The following is a 19,709-nucleotide window of genomic DNA, read 5'->3' as shown; positions in this document are numbered from 1 at the left end:
CTCACTGCTTGTGACTCAATAGCTTCTGTAACTTCAATTATGATTCGTCTTTATTTAATTTGTACATATGCAATGTTATGTTTTATTTGATTACTTTAATCCATTTCTACCTTAAAAGGTATATATACAGTATCTTATTTAATTTTCTGCTTTGCTCTGTTGTTTTATTGGTGCTGTTACTTGTAGCTTGATTATTTGTTCTTATTTTTATTTGTCTGTAGTCCCTTTTCCCTGAACATAGCACAAATCGAATCGAACCGAACCGAAACCGTGACTCTAAAACCGTGACACAGACCGAACCGTGAGTAATTTGAACCGTTTCACCCCTAATGTTTATGTATACACAATTAATATGCACAGTACACAGATATGTATTATGTAAACGCAAACTTTTATTTTGGATGCCATTAATTGTGATTAATTATTTGACAGCGCTAGTATGATTTAGAGATTTGCTTATGTGGAAATACATTAAGTAATTTTCTACTCAGTGTACACTATCATGCTATCAAACACATAAATAATACAGAAAATGCTGTTATTCACCTGTAATAAAGAGTATGAAAAAGTCTCTTTTATGAAAATCTGTGCAATCTGGACAAAGCCTGTTAGACGGACAAAAGCAGCATAATTTCAGTCCATATGACTAGTGTGCTGTATTCCAGAGTCACATGATGAGCTTTGTGTGAGAAAAGACCAAAATGTAGGTCATATGTATAGAAAATCCCTTTGCCCTTAGTTGTCTCTTTGTTGTCTTGTTTTTCCACATAAATTTGTTTAGAATACTGTTTGATATGCTGAAGTACCATGAAGCAAGAGAAATTCGAGAACAGGCATTGCTTTTTTCCTTTGTTGTCTGCTCCGATACACTTGTTAACCAGGTATGCCAAGAAAATAAGTCGTAAATGCATTTTTGTACATTATGCACTTTCCCACCAAATTTTCTTCATAAACTCATTCCCCTGTGTTCAAGCTTCGAGCTGTATTCAGTACACATTTTACATTTATCCCAAAATGAGTGATTCGTATTTCAAGTCACTGGTTTTGGAGTAACCTGCACAAATTGCTTCTGCCGTAAAACTGACGCCACTGGCTCTGCTTTTGCTGCTCTGGTCGTGCATTTAGGAGTTGAAACATGCCAAGCGCCCGCGTCATTTTCCCACAACGATCTCCAAACATCTGGAGCTGCTTACAGAAGAACTGACAGCCCTCTCTGGAAATCTGTACCCACACCCATTGCATAACAATTCACGATCTCTCTCGCACACACATTCATTCCTTTGTACTTGTTTTTAGCCAGTTTGTTTTCTCTCTCTCATTTCTCCTCGTTTTCTTAGTCATGCGATGACTCCAGAATTCCACCATTGATTCACCTCAGTATTTGTTGGCTCCTCCTTGCCTGGCTCCCATTCTACTTATGTCATAGGGAGGCGCACATGGAGTCTACTCACGTTTTAGTGCTTGTTTGTGGGGAAATTTGGGAATTCTGTTAAAGAGATGTGAAACACATCTGGGACTACTGCCCTGCTCTTGCCAGCTGAAGGCATTGTACGAGAGAGTGAGGATATTTTGGAATGTGGGAGTTTAAATTCTGGAGTGCTCTGTAGCATTTTCCTTTTGTAATTTTGTGGGTGCAGTTATTGCTCGTATGGACCAAACCTTGCAATTGCTTTGACTTGTTACTGACTAGTTACTCACCCTGGTGTTGTTCCAAATCTGTATACATTTCTTTGTTCTGACGAACGGAGAGAAAGATATTTGTAAGAATGCTTGTAACCAAACAGTTCTTTGTGCTTGGAGACATGCTTGGACTCGACAGTTGTTTTCAAAGATCCAGTTGTTTTCAACTGGGTGTTTTTAAACTGAAGAATGTAATTATATCTGGATCTAAAATTCGGAACGTTCTAGAAAAAATGACATTCAACAATGCAGCAGTAAACCAGATTGACTGCCTGTTTAATAAAAAAACGTGCAAGAGTTTACAAGCAAGCTAAATCAGTGACTAAAACATTATGTAAGCCTGTTTTTTCTTAACTGTAAATAATAAATAGTCACATTCTCAAAGTTATGAGTTGCATTTGTCTCATGAAGCAAATCTGTGATCAAATGTTTATAGCATAGACTGGCCTGTAGTTGTAGCTGTTGAGCGACCGGGTGTTGTTTAAGTTTGATCTGTTGCCTTTTTATTATGTAGCAACAGCAAAAAAATCATATGTGATTCTTTAAAAAAATTTTATGAAGTCACACCTAATGTATTGAGTGGGTAAAAGGCAATGGCATGTTTCTCTTGAATGTTTAAAGAACAAGACACAAATGCATTAGTATCCAAGGTCCTACAAATCACTGGCTGCCATGTTTGCTATAGTTAAACATTAGTCATGTAAAACGATCCTCGGCTCTTTTGTTAACGTTAGACGCCCCTCCTCATGTTTTGGCGGGAAGGATGGTTGTGATGTGGTCAGTGAGGAAACAGGTTTATTATCAGACTCTCCAGACCCCCCTTTATCAGTACTAACACCCCCCCACACGTGACTCGCTGTGATAGTATGCGTTATTTACGAGTGCGCAACGGCACGGCACAAACCGTGGCCACCCTCGTGCACTGTGAAAAGGTCTGGTCACTCGTGTGAGCGGCACAGCGGAAATCTGCTGACTGACAGTAATGTGCCGGGAGGCATGAATGATTAGGGCCGCAGGCTTCCTCTGCGTGAGACCAGGCCCACTGTCCATGAGTGCAGGACGGATTTCACTCAGAGGTTTATTTGTGTCGAGTTCACAGGACTTTGAGATCTCGGTTATGAATTTTTAAGGCCTAGTTCTTGGCCAGTCTTTTTGTTAGTTACAACTAGGCCCAGGAAGTAGGGTTGCATGGTGTACCGGTGCTACGGTAGCATCGCGATGCTAAAGCTTCAAAATACCCACGATGCCTCTCTATTTTTGAAACGGTAGTATCGTAGTACCGTAGGTAATGTTGCATATGCACATTAATATTCATTTGAACACTTACATCTGCCTTTTTGCGGTGTTCATCTCCTAAATGAATGTGTGTTTTGAATGACTCGGACGAGATAATGATTCAAAATAGCTTTTTGAACGAGTTGGTTAAATGATTCACTAGCTCAGTGGAAAATTGACACCACCTACTGGCCTTTTTAGTTCTGCATTTAAAGTAAGCCTAATATTTCCCTTTATGAAGACTGCTGTATCAATTAAATTTGTCCAACATTTGAATTAGTTCCCACGTTAAAAATGATCTAGTGTACTTGAGTATTTACTACAGTAAACTACTAAAACTCATAGACACTAGTGTTTTTGAGTCTTACCATAGTAGATATTTAAGTATACTACAGTATTTGCTACAATTTATCCAATTACTAGTTAATACAACAAAATATTCTAGTGCAAAGTATAATTCAGTTTACTATAGTAAATACAAAATGTTTCATCTAAATCTTGTGTTTTTTGTATAGATTTGAATTATGAACATGGCACAGCATCGTGATACAATACTATACCAGGTGAAGTATCTCGGTACCAAGTAGTAAGACATGTTTATGGTACCGTGACAACTAGTGTTGGGTGATATTCTCTATAGTCAGATCGTTCTGTCGCCAGCCTGTGGATCACCGATACACGATAGTATCGAGGGGCGGGGCAATTGCGCATTTATCTATGACAAGCTGGATTTGTGGACAAAACCAGAAGCTCGTGTCTAGAAAATGCTCATGTGTGACTGCAATTAGCATTCTATCAGAGTTGAAGTTCAGTGCAGTTGGCAACATTGCTACTTACCATCGCAACCTTTTATACGAGAGAAAGTAAACTATTGCTGTAAGTCAATATCATTCATCCAAATGCGTCATTGTTGTCCTCGTGTGCTGTTATTACTTGATTGCCAAACGGGAACAACTTGTGCGCTGGTTTTAAACCCTCACGCTCATAGCAATTCCTGCGAGGAAAATCCCGAGCCGTGCACATCACAAGCTCTCTTGCATGAAGAAATGCGCAATGCGCGTTTGTAATATTGATTTGCAACATATATTGGCAAACAGCCAACTATCGTCTAGGGAATCAGCTATTGCCCATAGGTCTGAGGATCGTCGATACACGATAGTATCGTCAATCAGAACAACCCTAGTGACAACCCTACCAGGAAGTATCTGAAGGTCTTTTTGTGTTGTTTCCGGGTCAAAGACGCTATTCAGTCCACGTGAGGCCACTATTTACGTTTATGAGCACTGTTTACTCATATCACACATTTAAGCGAAACTTTTATGAACACGAAAGTGTACACTACAGTCTCAGAGCTCACGTAATTTTCAACATTAATATTTTAATTATTCGTTAAAAAATGTCTGGTCAACCTTTATTTCTAAAAGAATTCACACGAATGATTTGTTTACTAATCAGACATCCTTATAAAAATAGACCCGGTGAAACCATGCATGGAATATTTTTATGCTCTACTTTTCTTTAATGACTTTAGTTCAACAATGTTCCGTCTCCAAACAATACAAAACTATTTTAGGCACACTATAGTCATACTTGAAAACACAGCAGTTCTTTTCTATTCTTTACCTCACCCTCCTTTGCTTTTCTCTTTCTGCCTCATGTCTGCCTCTTGCCAGTCATGTGACCTTAAGGGGCGGGGCTTCCCTCTCTCCCTCTCTGCACATCAAACTCTTTGTTCTCCAGACGACGCCCACATCATGTCTGCAGTAGAGCTGCTCTATCTCTGGTCTTACAGTCAGCACACATTCGGCCCTACACACACGTTTACGCTTTCACGGAATGCTTAAAACTGCAGCAAGTGCTAAAAATGAGGTGCCTTTAAATAGCATGCAAAGTAATTTTACTGTTTTTGTTTCTAATCGATTACTGATATTAAAGTCTTTGAAACACTATAACACTGCTATTATGAACGATTGTGTTTGTATTGTCAAGGTCGTTTATATTTGCATGCATGCAGGTGCACACGCTCTTTGTTATCGTCTCTCAGCTGGCTTTGTGTTACCCACGTAATGATCACCGCAGGCTTGATTTCCTGTGTTTTCATTTTGGCCCTCCGCCTTGTCTGTCATTTCCTGAACAGTCTCGGCAAGGGTGCGCTTTAACGCGTGCGCATCTGTGGGCAAGGACTTCATCAGGAAAGCAGTGATCTAGAAAAAATTCCGGTGAAATTTCAAATACACTGTGAAATGACAATCGCGTGCTTTTCACGGTTATGTTTCACATCTGTGCTGCTTCACATCACCAAATCCCCAGGGAGTCATACTCATCTTCTGTAGTGTTTTCTGACCTTGGATTGGGCCGTGTCTCTCCTTCAGCATGTTTCCACTCAAGTTGGGTTGTGATTGGGTTATAGCTAATATTAGTCTTAATCATGGTTTGGTCTTTGCAGAGGTCACAGTGTTCAGGAATCTGCTGAGAACAGTTCAAGGTTTTGTGTACGTCTCTGTATTTGTGAATGCGCTGTGTCTGTCTTTACTTGGGTACAATTCTGACCTCTCGGGTGGATGTTGCTTGCAAGCTCTGTTATGGTTTGCAATTTGTCGTCAGGTTGAAAAGGATGTGAGTCACCACCAGGCCCAGACATGCAGATTATATTCCACACTTTCTGTGCTTGTTTTTTTTGTCTTGTAAAGATAAATATGCAATAGCTGGGTGATGTGAACACCTGAAGCCAATGTTTTTTGTCTACTTCGAGGTTCAGGGCATCTTAAATGTGTTATTAAAGGGGTCATATGACACAGCTAAAACGCATATTATCGTTTGTTTTAGATGTAATGCAATGTGTATACATGATTTAAAGGCGCAGTTTTTGATTGACAGCGGCCACTAGCGTTGTATTATACTGTAGATTTGCAACGAATTGCTCAGTCCAAACACGACGGTGGCCACCACAGTACAAAAAGATGTTGTTCTCATGTTGACGCAGGGAAGAGATCATGTGGGCTGTAGAAAGAGCGATTTATTACATAAAATAAAAGGTTTGTTGATTTTAGGTATAAAAAGAAGGGTAAAAGTCAGGCAGGAGCTAGGACCTGCGTTAATATTATAAAGTCTTTCCAGCAGAGACGCGTTAGGACCTGCGGTACTAAGGCTTTTAGCAGATATGTACTCACAGATGTCTATGGAGATACTTTCCAGCAGAAAGTCGTTGGAGAGAAAGATCTTCTTAAAATCACCCCCGAGGAGGTTGCTTTGATTCGGATCATTATGTGAGTAACATTGGTTTTTCTGTTTGTTAGAACCAAGATATGTTGTTGTTGTTGTAATATTAGCTGTGTGACGGAGCAGTTTTGAGCGTCATTGTTTATCTGGAACCGCTTTAATATTGTACTCGTCCAGATACTGGAGAGAGAGAGCGCGAGAGCGTTGGAGCTGAAACTGTAGAGAGAGCGTGTATTACTCTCTTACTCAATGATGAAAAAACTTAGTTAATCCGCGGGTCACATGCGTTCGGAGCTGTAGAGTACGATCCGTACAGATCATCCGCGATCCGTTTCACCACTATACCGCAGCGGAGAGGAAGAGGAAACACGTGTTGTAGAGTTGTTTGTCCGTTTAGGGCTGCTGTACAAAACATGGCGGCGAATTCAATGTATGAAGGGCCGCTCTGTATGTAGATATAAATAGCTTATTCTAAGGTATTACAAACATAATGGTTCATTACGTAAGGTCTTTATACATCTCTGAAGAAATAGTTTTGTATATTATATTGCATTTCTGTCAATAGATCCTCCTAAAAACCCCGTATTGTTCCTTTAGTTTAAAAAACGCTGTATTTTCCACATAGTGTGCATGTTTGTATCTCCTCTTTGCCTCGCCTCTCTGAAACGTGCAGATTTTTTACAAAGCTCATGGCTCTGAAAAGCGAGGTGTGCTATGATTGGCCAGTTAACCAGTGTGAAGTGATCGAATACTGTGAGCGTGTGATGGAAATGTGACGCGTCTTACCATATTTGTAAGCAATTGTAATGACAGGTACACCCACCTTACTTGCGTATACATTTGTGCGGTCTTAGTCAAATCATACCACAAACTAACGTAGATTTGTGGGGGTGTGGTTACACGAGGCGTTTCAGGCAGGTCTGGGTGAGCATTCGCTTTTAGATAGAATGCAGCTTTTGTTTCGACACTTTTATTTTTGCAATTTTACGTGTCTAATACATGGGCAAATTATAACACATGAAAGACACAGAAAAACACTTATTCGCCCCATATGACCCCTTTAATGTAGTAGATATTAATGTAGTAGCAATACTAATATAGGTGAGGGCTGGAGCTAGAGGAACTTTTGTTTGATTGAATCTTAACAAAATAATGTGAGACTCTCATCAATTTCTAAAAGTGAAAGATTTTGCTTTATTTTGGTTCACTTTTTGCTAATTTTACAAAATATGCTGATAACGCCGTCTAGGCATTTACACTGGCTTTTTCTTATGGTGGCCCTCTTAGCATTTATGTAAAGGAATTATTTGCCATGTACATGTTTAAACTGTTTGTATATGCATGACTTTGTGTTCGTAGAGTAGGGGTGTGACGAGACACTTATCCCACGAGACTCGGTTCACGTCGAGATTTTTAGACTTTTTTTTAAAGAAATCCTCAATGATGAAATATATAGGGAAAAATAGTATTTTATTCACCTTAAAAACACAAAATGCAAAGAATGTAGGGATTATAAAATCAACTTGTACTTGAAACAAATTAAACTTCTATCTTAATGAATTATATTATGCAGTAATGAACAATATGTAAACACTGCAGAATGTTTTGTCACAAACTTAACTGACAAGCATGTAATTTTACAAAAAATATGCTTTGTTTTCTTAACAGGTGCAGCTTTTTTAGTAGTTTTTTTTCTCTCTATATGCTTTTGCATAGTGCTTGTGTTAGCAGAGGTGGTGATCATATCCCACTGTAGAACTGCACCATTCTGGATAAATTGAGAATCACATTCTTTTGTTTCAAATAGAGATTGTGATTCTTTAACGATTCTCAATGAAAAAAAATATTTTATTTAGCCAAGTAACATTTTAGGATTTTGCTTCAAAATTATTACATATTTCATTGTTAACCTATAGTTACTACAGTGAGAATTTTTACAACAAGTGCCATAGGTAAATGCAATGAATTACTTCAAATGCAAAAGTTAACCTTTCTAAAAAGTGTTAATTAACTTGTTTATGAAATATTTCTACAGTAAAACAAATTCATAAGGTGACACTTGCAATTAAAGGTCTTTAGAAAGATCTATTAATTTGCCTGACATCTACAGACTGCTTGAAAAGGTCCTGCTTGACAAACTTAACAACGCAGTATTCTCACCTGTAAACAGTTTAAAATAATCTGAAAACATGAAATGCTGTGCAACTTCATGATTGCGCAGCTTCTCTATTAGCGTAAATACAGTGATTAGCGCCACACACTCTCATGCCGTGTTTTTACCGTAATGACGGATATAAGCGCGCACTCGGATTTGTCTGCGCTACAAACCGCGATTGTTAGTTTTGTTTCAAACCTGTCCAGGTAAGATGTGAAGCATAATCAGAACAATGTAACTCAACCCTGCAAGACAATCATAAGAGCAGTTTTGTTGCTAGGCTGTATTTACTTTGTTGGTTTGTTATTTGGTGTGAGATTAATTTGGGCAGATTGAGAGCTTGTAAACGCGTTTGCAACTCTGCTTTAATTCCAGTACTTCTGTGATCATTTGACACAGAAATAATGATATGTGATTGAAAATAATGATATGTGGTTGAAAAGACACCGTATTATATCTAATGATGATAATGCTTTCTCTGCTTCAGCGGCAGCACCAACACAGATTGGAGCGTTATGATTTTAGTCGGAGGTGTAATAGACACAGGAGAATAGTTGATTTTCATGAACGAGATCGTGTGGGTGTTTGAATCAAGATCGCGATCTTTTAACCAATTATCGTGCAGCTCTATCACAATGTTAATCCTCCTTCCTCCACTGACTGAAACCTCATAGCCTACGGAGAAACAGTTAAAACTACATAAACGCATCATGTTTTATGCTTACATTGCACATGTGTAAGAGACAGATGATCTGTTTTTGAAGAAGTTTGCCTGTGAATGTATTTATAATAACGTAATGTGAACTTGCAATTGCTATACTGTGCTTGTAGTGCAAACCGTCGTAAACACTAGTGCTAGTGCGCAAACGTTGAAACCCGTCCATCTAGTGTGTGTTTACATAGAAAAACAGTGGGAAAGTAGCGCCGCGGGATGGAAAATCATGTTGTCTATGAATGGCCGGGCCGGTCACTGTAGCTCACAGCATGCACATACTTTGTGCAGTTATTAGCGTGTTCTGGACATGAAAACAGGTTGCACAACAACAAAATGTGCACACATACAAATTCTCCCACATATATTTTGAGGTTACGCAGGTTAAATTTAGGGAGCATATGCAACTAAAATGGTCGTAATTTTGAGCCCAGCACTCCATTACCCCAATCGCGTGAGGTTATTGTGTTTTCGCGAGACACGAGATCTCGTCACACCTCTATGCACCAGTTATTTTACTGGTAAAATGTTGCGGTCTTGTATGAGAAATGCTTGTGTACAATTTTTCAGTGTTCATGTTCACAATACTAAAACAAGCTAATTCAGGATATAACATATGATTTGTAAATGTTGTAATCCCCTGGGTTTACATAATTGTTAGGAATTAAATGTTTTATTTTGTGTTTTATTACGTCTGTGTTGAACATAGGTTTTAGGTCTTTATTTAATACTCTCATATGTTGTAGCATTATCTTGTCTGCAAGTGTGTGCCTTTTATGCACTAGTCTTTAGCTCGAACACACACACAGGCCATGTGGGCATTATTCATTATAGTGGAAATTACTCTGTCTTTGACACATTACTCTAACTTGAAACATAATTGCTATAGAGATATCCAATCTTATTGACTTATGTAAATTTCCTATACTCGGGCAATCCCAGAAGCGTGTGACCTGCCCTTGTTCTTCACATCCAGTCTTTTTCCTCATGTGGCTAGTGTTTTGTGGCCACTTCCTGTTTGTTTTCAGCTTCCTTTGAGGACAACGGTCAGGGGAACAACTTCGGTTCACTCAACTGCACTCGTTTAACATCTGTTTGTACCAAAACAGCTCACTCACTGCTTTTAATTCACTTTTTCCTCTTACAAACACAGCCTGGCTGTTTTGAAGCCTAGCGTCTTTTTTATGTGGTATTTTTGGACATCATATCCCATGCACGCTCACTTTCAGTTGGCGGTTATCTGTGTGCCTTTGAAAAGCAGCTGTCATATTCCGGTGGCTACACGCAGACATGCACTATACTAAATTTACTCATGTTCACACGCTGCCTCTTGTGGCCAACAGTGGGTATTACTGCACGTGTCTGCCCCACACCCACACCATGTGGGGGGAATGAAAGCCTTCTAAAAAAGGGTGGCGAAGGGATGCAAGAAGCACTCGCGTGTACTGGCAAGAGGCAAACGTGGATTTCCAGTAAACAGAAAGAATGATGGTGAAGATCTGTAAGCTTGTTCCACAGAAACACTGCTTGTTTATGTTCCAGTGTAGGAAAGCATTTTTCTGTCTTTGTCTACCTCATTGGGATTCATTTACATACTGAATTTGTGGTAATTGTTGCTATTGTGCAGGTTGCCTGGTGTGATTGATTTTTGTGTTTGTGTTCTGATCTAATTATAAATCAAACTAGAACAATTCCAAAATTTTTAAGTGTTCAAATGTAAAGGCCATAGACCTGACTAATGTCTGTCTCTGTGTTCTCATATGTATCATCGCACAGTTTGTGTGTGTTTGTGTGTAGGCAGGATCATAGATGTATGCCAGATCTCCCCACCATCACAGATTGCTGGTTTTTATCTGCAACGATTATGTCCCAGTCTCATAGTAATTTTTTGAGCATGCCCAAAGAATGGTGGTTGATGTACATACAGTAGCCCGGTTAAAGTCCAATGTCCACGTTCTTAAGTTAAAAGGACAGTTTTGCCCAAAAATGAAAATGTAGTTATCATGTCCTATCCGTTGCTCAAAATCTGTGTATATTTCTTTGTTCTGATGAACACAGAGAAAGATATATGGAAGAAGGCTTGAAACTAAACCGTTCTTGGCCACCATTGACTGCCATAGTAGGAAAATTGCTTTATAAATTTCTTTGTCTGTTGAACACAAAAGATATTGTGAAGACTGTAGCAAAGCAAACAGTTCTGGGGCACTTTTGACTACCAGTGTATTTTTCCTACTATGGTAGTCAGTGGTGGCCAAGAACTGTTTGGTTATATGCATTCGTCTAAATATTTTTCTCTCTGTTCTTTAGAACAAAGAAATGAGTAAATGATGACATCATTTTTATTTATGGGGTGAACTTTTCAGTTGAGGAGCACACAGTGGAAATGAATCATGAAATATATGCAACATAAATGAGCCGTATTCTCATTAAAACTCTAATAATTGGATGTATTGATCAATATTATTTCTTATAAAAAAAGCAAAGGAAGGTTTTTGTTTTTTACAAGCTTTCGTGTTCAACTTTCTCTGAAGCGGATGAGAGTGTAATTCCATTTCTCCTCGCTTCACTCTTCATTGTTTCTTTTGTCTTTGAAGTGACTCGCTCTCTCTGATTCAGGGAAATCTTGGCTCATGTACTTGTGGTTCAGCTGAATAAGACGCTGTTGTTGTTGTTTTTCTGTGTTTTGCAATCTTTTATTAATTTCAGTGAGTTTGTGCAAGAATGTACTGGGTCTAATGTAAAGAGGTCAGAGGTCAATTCATTTTATCTTCAGCATATCATACTGGATGATTTTGTAAAGTAAGACTCCATTGAAGATTCACGAGGGCAAATCGAATGGATTCTGGGAAAAGGCCTGTTGAACGCAGCCTGTGACGAGTGGCTTGTGAAAGTCTCGCATGCACATAAACAGCTTAAGGAAGTTTGGATGAAACTGGTTTTGTTGACTTCCTGTCAGTTTTTCGGTTTTGATTTCTTGCTTCCATATTCTGCAACACGCATGAGATGGCAGGTGGTGTAGGGAGTTGATAACAACAACAAGTTCCATTGTAGATGGCTTCATTGATTGTAAAGGGACATCACTTTGGTGTCTACACCAAAACACTAGCGAAGTTGATATGTAACCATTGCTTTTCTGTTTCCTCAGATGGAGAAGAGCGGAAGGCCGTTATGCGGTGGACCGGGCCGCTATCATCAGTCGCTGGAATTGGCTACAGGCGCAAGTCTCTGACCTGGAGTACCGTATACGGCAACAGACAGACATCTACAGACAGATTCGCCTGGGCAAGGTGGGTACAAATACATACGTGTTCGCTTCTGTGCATCATATGCTTTTCATGCAGAAACACCTGATGTTTTGGCAACATTACATCGTGTAAAATTAAATGCACAATACATCCTGAATGAAAATATTTCATGTTGAACGTCCACATTAAAGGTTATTTTCATGCTGTTTATTTGTTGAATCACAGATTTTTGCTTAAACAGGTTTAGGTTTAAGCAAGCAGAGGTGGCTCCTGCCTCTGGTAACTTGGCAACACAGGTGCTTGCTGATGTCCCCTTGTTGAACTGCTCTTGTGGGATCATCGTTTCATTTTTAGACTATTAGCAAACCTGATACAATCCACATTACGTTCAAGAAGTTAATGTTTGCTAAAGTCCTCAGCATTGGCACGCAACCACTAAAACTGCAGCTTTTGTTGTTGGTTACTGCAGATCAACTCATGTTCTGCTGTTTCTGCAGTTTAATGTGTTGAACTTGGGTTTTTTACTGGCTTGCGAAAGCCAAAGGAGGTGCAGAAAGTTGTTACAGGGGAAGCAAACAACCTCCTGTCGGACATTGGACTATATTACTTGTACATTAGGTTATGTTTTGGCGGCTAAATGTGTGCATGTGTTTTAACAGGGATCCGTCCTACTGGGGGAGAGCTCAGTGTGCGAGTCTGTACCGGAGGACAGCGGTGGCTCCAGAACAGAGACCATTACCTGCCCTGTCTCACGTGTAAGACCAGAAACACGGACATTTAATAGCGACTAACTCACACACAGATAAGAAGTTCCAAACTAAGTTAGTTATTGGTATCGGTAAAACTACACAAATAAATAAAAGGCTCATTTAAGTGAAAGTTCAGTATGATGCAGGCCTACACACTCTGCCCAAGAGAATGCTGGGATTGTTGGGAGAAGGAGAGAAAGGATTGAGGCGAAGGCCTCCAAACACTTGATCTCTTTGTTTCTCTCATGCAAAGTGCTGCTGACCTTTTTATTCATTCAGTGTAGTGAAGAAATGCAGCAGGGACCATTCAGCTCTCTGGGCCAAACCAACTCAGGGAGAAAATTGGTGGGTTTTCTTTCCAACATTTTTTCTTTTCTGTTTAGGATCATGATACTGTTGGAGTGGAGGGATCTGTGTCGTCCCATGGTGTCGCCAAGGAAACAGGCTTGAGGAAAAGCTGTGCACCTGGCAGACAGGTCAATGGTGTCATCAACAGGTATGACACGCTCTGAACACACAGTTTTTGTGGATGATGAAAAACGGCCTTTTAGAATTTCAAGAAACGTAATTCAGTACAGCTTGTTGCCTAAGATACGTTAAATATGATCCGTTCTCTTGTATCATCCTAACATTGTTCTGCACTCTTCACTCTCTCCTCATTCAGTTTACGGCCTGGTTCCCCCGACAGCTCGGGCCCAGACGAGCATCTCCGTTCCGAGGCTCAGCAGAAGCAGACAGACTCTTTGGCTCCCCCTGCACGCGACAGTACGTGTGTGGCTGCACGCACGCGCCCACTTCTCTCCTGCAGGAAACGCCGTGTACTGCGACCCGGCTCGCTCACCAGCCTCAGTCGTAAGGTAAGAGAGACGTTTGCTCCAGCAGGTTTTCGGAACCCGTTTACATTGTTCTAGTCTCTAAATAAAAAGCAATGGATCGTACCATAAGATATTTCAGAGGGGTATTCCACAACATTAGAGAATAAAAATGTGTAAGTACTGCAAAATGCCTTCAGAGCCTAAAGCCATTCAGTGTTAACTGTAAAAGTTGGACTGATTATACAGTGAGCTCCTTAAAGTCCCAGATGGTTTCTTACAAAGGTTACAGATTAAATAGGGGTGACCCAGAAACTGCAGTTTGACAGCGATCACAGTTCTGCTCCTATATCTAGCTTGCTCTAGGCCTCTATTACTGTAATGCATTTCTGCTTTTGTATAAACCAATAGCTGCATTTGCATTTATGAATTTGGCCGACACATTTCTCCAAAGTGACTTACAAAGTGTACGTTTCATCAGTATTTGTGTTCCCTGGGAATAAAATCCATAATCGCAATGACCTACAGGAACGTACGGAGCTCCATTACGAACAGTGCTCCGATTTTATTCAGAGATGAAAGTCTTGAAGTGTTGATAACATCATTCAAGTACCAACACAGAATTCACTCGTGGCAGGTTACAGATGTTACGTGCTAACTGATTTGTAATCCAGTCTCGCAGGTATATCCAGCACACCATATGAATTCTGCCCCAGTTACAGGCTGAAATGGTTTTCACAATTTCCACCATGATGATTAAACACTGAGAGCAGATTAGCTCAATTTGAACCTGCTGGTGTTAAGACAGAGGTGGATTGGGTCAAAGATAATATAAAATGGCATTTGCAATGTGTGTAACGGCTGTAATAGTATTAATAGAATTAAAATAGTGTTTTATTGGCAAATAATGTAGGTTTAGGCTTGATTTTTGTCCTTCAGGATTTGATTGTGGAAGGCAGGCTGTGATATCAGCAAGGCAAGGAAATACATTTTGACTGCATAGCGTTTGTGACCTGAATGATACTTGGTACAACTTGTTGAAGCACAACTTTGTCAAGTAATTGAAGGAGTGTCAAGTTATATCTTGAGTAGAGTTGACTGTTTTAACTGGTCTGTAAGCAACCATCCAGAACACAACAGAAACAATATAACAACCAAGCAGAATACCCTAACAACTGAAAAGCAATGTCCTGGCAAACACCCAGAACCCATTGATCTCTTGGCGTGAGTTTTTGTCACCAGTCACCATTAATTTTAGCGAAAAAATTGGTTTTGTTTTGTTTTGTTCTACCCACATCCATCTTATTCATGTGGAGTATTAAATCGTTATATCGAAAGCTCTGTTATCAATATTGCTCTTTATGGAAGTTAAATAAGTGTGTGTTAGATTGCAAGTTACCTGAAATGTTCAAAATGGGTCCTTACTTTGAATGTTACCCTGAATAGTTTGCGTTTTTACCCTTTTTTCATTGTTGTCATCTAAAAAATCATTTTTGTAATTGGAGATGTTTTCCGTGTGATTTCAGAGATGATCTTGTACAAACTGTCCTCCTGGTGTAAAGCACTCTTGTTTGAATTGGCTTGGAAAAACGGGCACGGTTGCCAATAGCAACCTGCTCCGTCTTTCTCTCCGGTGCTGTGCTCTGGGTTAATGACACGAGCACATGAGCGCTAGGGAACTTGCCACATGCAAAACTGGGTCATCGGTCCAGGATGAGCGTGTGTTCATTTTTGCAATTGTTTGTGTGAGCGCATCAGGTTGGAAGAGAAAGATCGACTCCGGAACGAAAGTCTATCAGTAATTGAAAACAAAGGGAAAGAACGGGGTTCAAATTTTGGAGGCTGATGCTCCAGAAATTCTAGCCATAAAAGGATCCGAGTGGAAGGCGCTTGAAAGAGTGAATGTTTTTAAAGCGCATCAGAAAGCATATTTGATAAGCGTGGTTTCTTTTCTGTTTGATTTCTCAGTTTTGATCACAACGAGAAATATTTAAAGGCGGTGGAGTCATAGGCATTGGCATCTGCCATTGGTCAGGCAACAGGAAGAACCTCCCCGAATCAATATTCTGGTGTCTGGATGCTAAAATGAATGTTAAAAATCAACACACAAATTTTACTTTAAGTCGTATTTTATACCTTGTACTGTTATGTCATGCGAGTTTCATACATTTTTTTTTTTTAAGGTGTCTGTGGTAATCTCATCTGGCTTTCTGCATAACAAATGTTACCATCTGGACGCAGCTATTTATTTTGGGACGTTCTGACGTTTTGTTTTCTTTTGCTCAGGCTCAGAGGTCGATGGCTCCTCGCTGTGGCTGTGAGCTGAATGCTCAGTGTGTGATGTGCAGTGGACGCACTCTCGTTCCTGCTGAAACCCAACATCAGCTCCCCCTGCTGGACAGACTGGCACAGTTCGACCCCTGCGTTCACCCTATACTCTCCTTTACAGACGGTAAGGTCCCTCCCCTTTGTTTATCCCTGTCCCAAGCACAAACACAAAAGCAGATTCATGATCACACGTGACTAGCACAGACATGCTTTTATGTGTTCTTCCGTACGTTGTCAGTTCAGGAATTTCAATGTTTTCCACCCTTGCAAAACACGCAAGTGTTAATTATTTCAGATCTTGTTATCGCAGCTCTTAAAATAACCTGCACGGTGCTCTCAGTTTGGAGCGGGTTAGAAGTGCTGTAGACATCTGGGGATCTTGGAACAGCATTTGATTTTCACTTACATTAAAATTGAATAACAGTGAATTTGAGGAGCTGATCTGAGATCAGCACTCTTTCCCAGTGCTGATTCAGACGAGGAGATCAGGCTTTCGTCTGTCTGACCTTTGCTGTGATAACCATTTTAAAGAGCAGTGCAATCTGACCCTGAGCGAGCGTGCCAGCAGCGGCTCGCGTTATCAGACACGGTAACCGACATGGATGGCGTTTTCCCTCCTTTACATGTGCTAATCTGGCACCCATTGTGCAAGTGAATGATGGGCGTGGAACATGCAGGTGATGCCACGTGTGAAACTTGAGAAGGAAAAAGGAAGAGGAACTTAGGTTTGATAAATACCTGAGTGAAGCTCTGACTCCCCCTGCTGGAGAAGTACTGATTATGTTTGTGTTTTTACTCCTGACAATGAGTCATTAGAGGGGGATTGCAGAGCGTTAGGTCAGCCCCCTATTCTTTTAATATACTGTCAAAAAATATTGTACTTGTAATAACGTGTATAAAAATGTTTAAAAAAAACATATGTAACATTTCTTGATCATTCCCCCCGTGTTTCTCCCATAATTTCCTGTCTATTTCTAACAGAATCTTTACTGTTAAAGGGGTCATATGGCGCGAATACGTGTTTTTCTGCGTCTTTGGTGTGTTATAAGTTATAGTATTAGACACGTAAAATTGCAAAAATTAAAGTGTCGGAACAAAAAATCTAAAAGCGACTGCTCAACTAGACCTGCCTGAAACGCCTCATGTAACCACACCCCCACAAATCTACGTCAGTAAGGTTGGAACCTGATGTTCCAAATATGGTAAGAGGTGTTACATTTCCGTCACACGCTTGCAGTATTCGACCAATCACTACGCACTGGTTAACTGGCCAATCGTAGCACACCTCGCTTTTCAGAGCGATGAGCTTTGTAAAAAATCTGCGCGTTTCAGGTGGGGCAAAGGGGAGGTACAAACATGTACGGTATGTGGAAAATACAGTGTTTTTGAACCTTAAATGGTGTATACATATTGCATTACATCTAAAACAAACGATAATATTCGTTTTTGCCGTGTCATATGACCCCTTTAAATCTAAAAGTGTTATCAGTGTTAATGAGAGGGTGTAAGAGTGAACCAATGGGAACGAAGTAGGTTCATTTAAAGCTGTTCGACAATTAACAGGTTCTTATCTTTCAGATGTGATGATGAATCTCCATATGCAACGTGTGCTGAAGGGACACTGGCAGAGTCGTCCTCTGGAGAAGATCAAACCCATCAAGAAGATCTCGCTCAAGCACAAAATGTGCATGAGCAGCCGCGTCTCTGACCCGAAACACAAGCTTTCCAACTCTCTGCTCTCCACAGTCCGTAAGTGTGAAAACACACACGTGTATCAGCCCTTACCTTTTATTTGACCTATGCTTTGTTTTACCTAAAGCTATTCTGAAGAAATCTGTCATATTTTGACACGGAGAGATTGCTGAATGTTTAAAACATGCACGCCTTGCAGCCTGTGTGTTGTAAATGTCAGGAGCTGGGTCTTCTCTAATGGAGGCAAACACTCGCACATTAAGCGAGTCTAAATCTGGCTGTAGATATGAGTGCGCCTGCGGGCAGTTAAAGTGACCTGTGAGTGTCTGGCCGTCATTAGCTTCTCTCTGGCAGATGATCTTCCGTGACTCAGCACTTACTTCCAGCATCATACAATCCAGCCACCGTTACTGACTCGTATTTATATCTTCATATCCTGGTTATGAATTATTGAGCTCTGAAAACACTCCAGCTGGAGTGCTGTGATTCATGTGGTAATGTGAATGAATCTCATGCAACAAAGGAATTTTTATGTTTTTGCTATTCATTGTATTATCTGCTCTGAATAATCGTTTGGATTATACTTGAATTGAACTACCTCTCAATTGCAAAACAATTCTGTGAATTATGTACATTTTCTACAAATAGGGATGTAACAATATCAAAATCTCACTGTACGATAATACCTCGGTATAAAGTCCACAATACTTTTTTACTGTAATATTTAAAATGATGAATTGGAGACGTGCCATAAGCATCCTCTTCTTTATCCTCTAATCATAACTGTTGCTTAGAGGTATGAGTTATAGTACGAGATGGGTCAAATGACCTAAAAATCCCTTTTATAAAATAAAAGAATTGCTCCATATGGACCTTGCCAAAGGTAACATCATCATTTTTTCGAACATTCTCTATGTTAGGTCGGAAGACCTATCGTTTCATACAGTCATGTGACCACAATAATATTGAGACAATTTTGCTATTGCGGCAACACGATATCGATAATATTGTTACATCCCTACTAACCAAGCAAGAATAAGTGGGTAACACAATAAATACAACTTCAATGATTTCTGTGCTTGTTAACTTCTTATCCTCATGTTTGTGGTATCAGGTTTGTCACATCTCAAGATGCGCTCGGAAAAGGTGTCCAGACAGCAGTCCAATATCCCATCCAGCGCCAGTAAACTTGACCCTCGGCAGCATTTCCGTCAGAGCAGTTCTTTCGACAGGAGCCACAGCCGCAAGAGACCCCGTGAGCCCTCGCTGGAGCGTGTGGAGAGTGCGTCAAACCTCATTCCTTTCATTGTGTCACAGGCTCATCTGGTCTTCTAGATATAGACTCACATCACTGTCTCTGTTTGAATCTAGATGCTCCCAAGTTGTACATTGAGATGGGAAGCCCCAGTCCTTCTCTATCTGCTCTGAATACACCCTCCCACAGCCCCCTGACCAGACAACCGTCGATTTCGGAGAGCACCACACCCCTCCATCTCGGAAGCAATGCTGCAGTAAGAAACTCTTGACAACTAACTTGTGTTTTTGTCGTTGCACTTCGGTAACGTCTAATCTGAATCCTAAATGTTCCCTCTTTGTCCAAAGTGACTTATACACACAGGGTATATATTATACCAGGACATGCATTCTCTCGGAGTCGAACCCTGGAACACTGCGAATCGTCCAAAAGCAAGTCATTAATTGTGTGTGTGTGTCAACCTTTCAGACCATCCGTCGGAGGAGAGGAGAAAGCCCCTTTGACATCAATAACATAGTCATCCCCATGTCTGTGGCCGCGACCACCAGAGTGGAGAAGCTGCAGTACAAAGAGATCCTCACCCCGAG

At 40.3% G+C, this 19,709-nt stretch overlaps 1 protein-coding gene across 2 annotated transcripts in view; it reads left to right on the top strand.

Annotated features, from left to right (window-relative positions):
• kansl1b (KAT8 regulatory NSL complex subunit 1b) overlaps positions 1–19,709 on the top strand; it is a 58,280-nt gene that overhangs the window by 35,278 nt on the left and 3,293 nt on the right. For both annotated transcript variants that reach the window (XM_057345802.1, XM_057345801.1), the window contains exons 3-11: positions 12,187–12,328; positions 12,946–13,041; positions 13,419–13,531; positions 13,700–13,892; positions 16,134–16,299; positions 17,754–17,924; positions 18,982–19,149; positions 19,239–19,378; positions 19,591–19,709. In XM_057345802.1, the coding sequence (XP_057201785.1) occupies positions 12,187–12,328; positions 12,946–13,041; positions 13,419–13,531; positions 13,700–13,892; positions 16,134–16,299; positions 17,754–17,924; positions 18,982–19,149; positions 19,239–19,378; positions 19,591–19,709 (1,308 nt within the window). The remainder of the gene's footprint in view (positions 1–12,186; positions 12,329–12,945; positions 13,042–13,418; positions 13,532–13,699; positions 13,893–16,133; positions 16,300–17,753; positions 17,925–18,981; positions 19,150–19,238; positions 19,379–19,590) is intronic.

The sequence above is a fragment of the Triplophysa rosa genome, linkage group LG11, assembly GCF_024868665.1.
Source record: "Triplophysa rosa linkage group LG11, Trosa_1v2, whole genome shotgun sequence".
Lineage (NCBI taxonomy): Eukaryota > Metazoa > Chordata > Actinopteri > Cypriniformes > Nemacheilidae > Triplophysa > Triplophysa rosa.
Note: the sequence above shows the minus strand (reverse complement) of the source record. Positions and strands in the feature narration are given on the sequence as shown.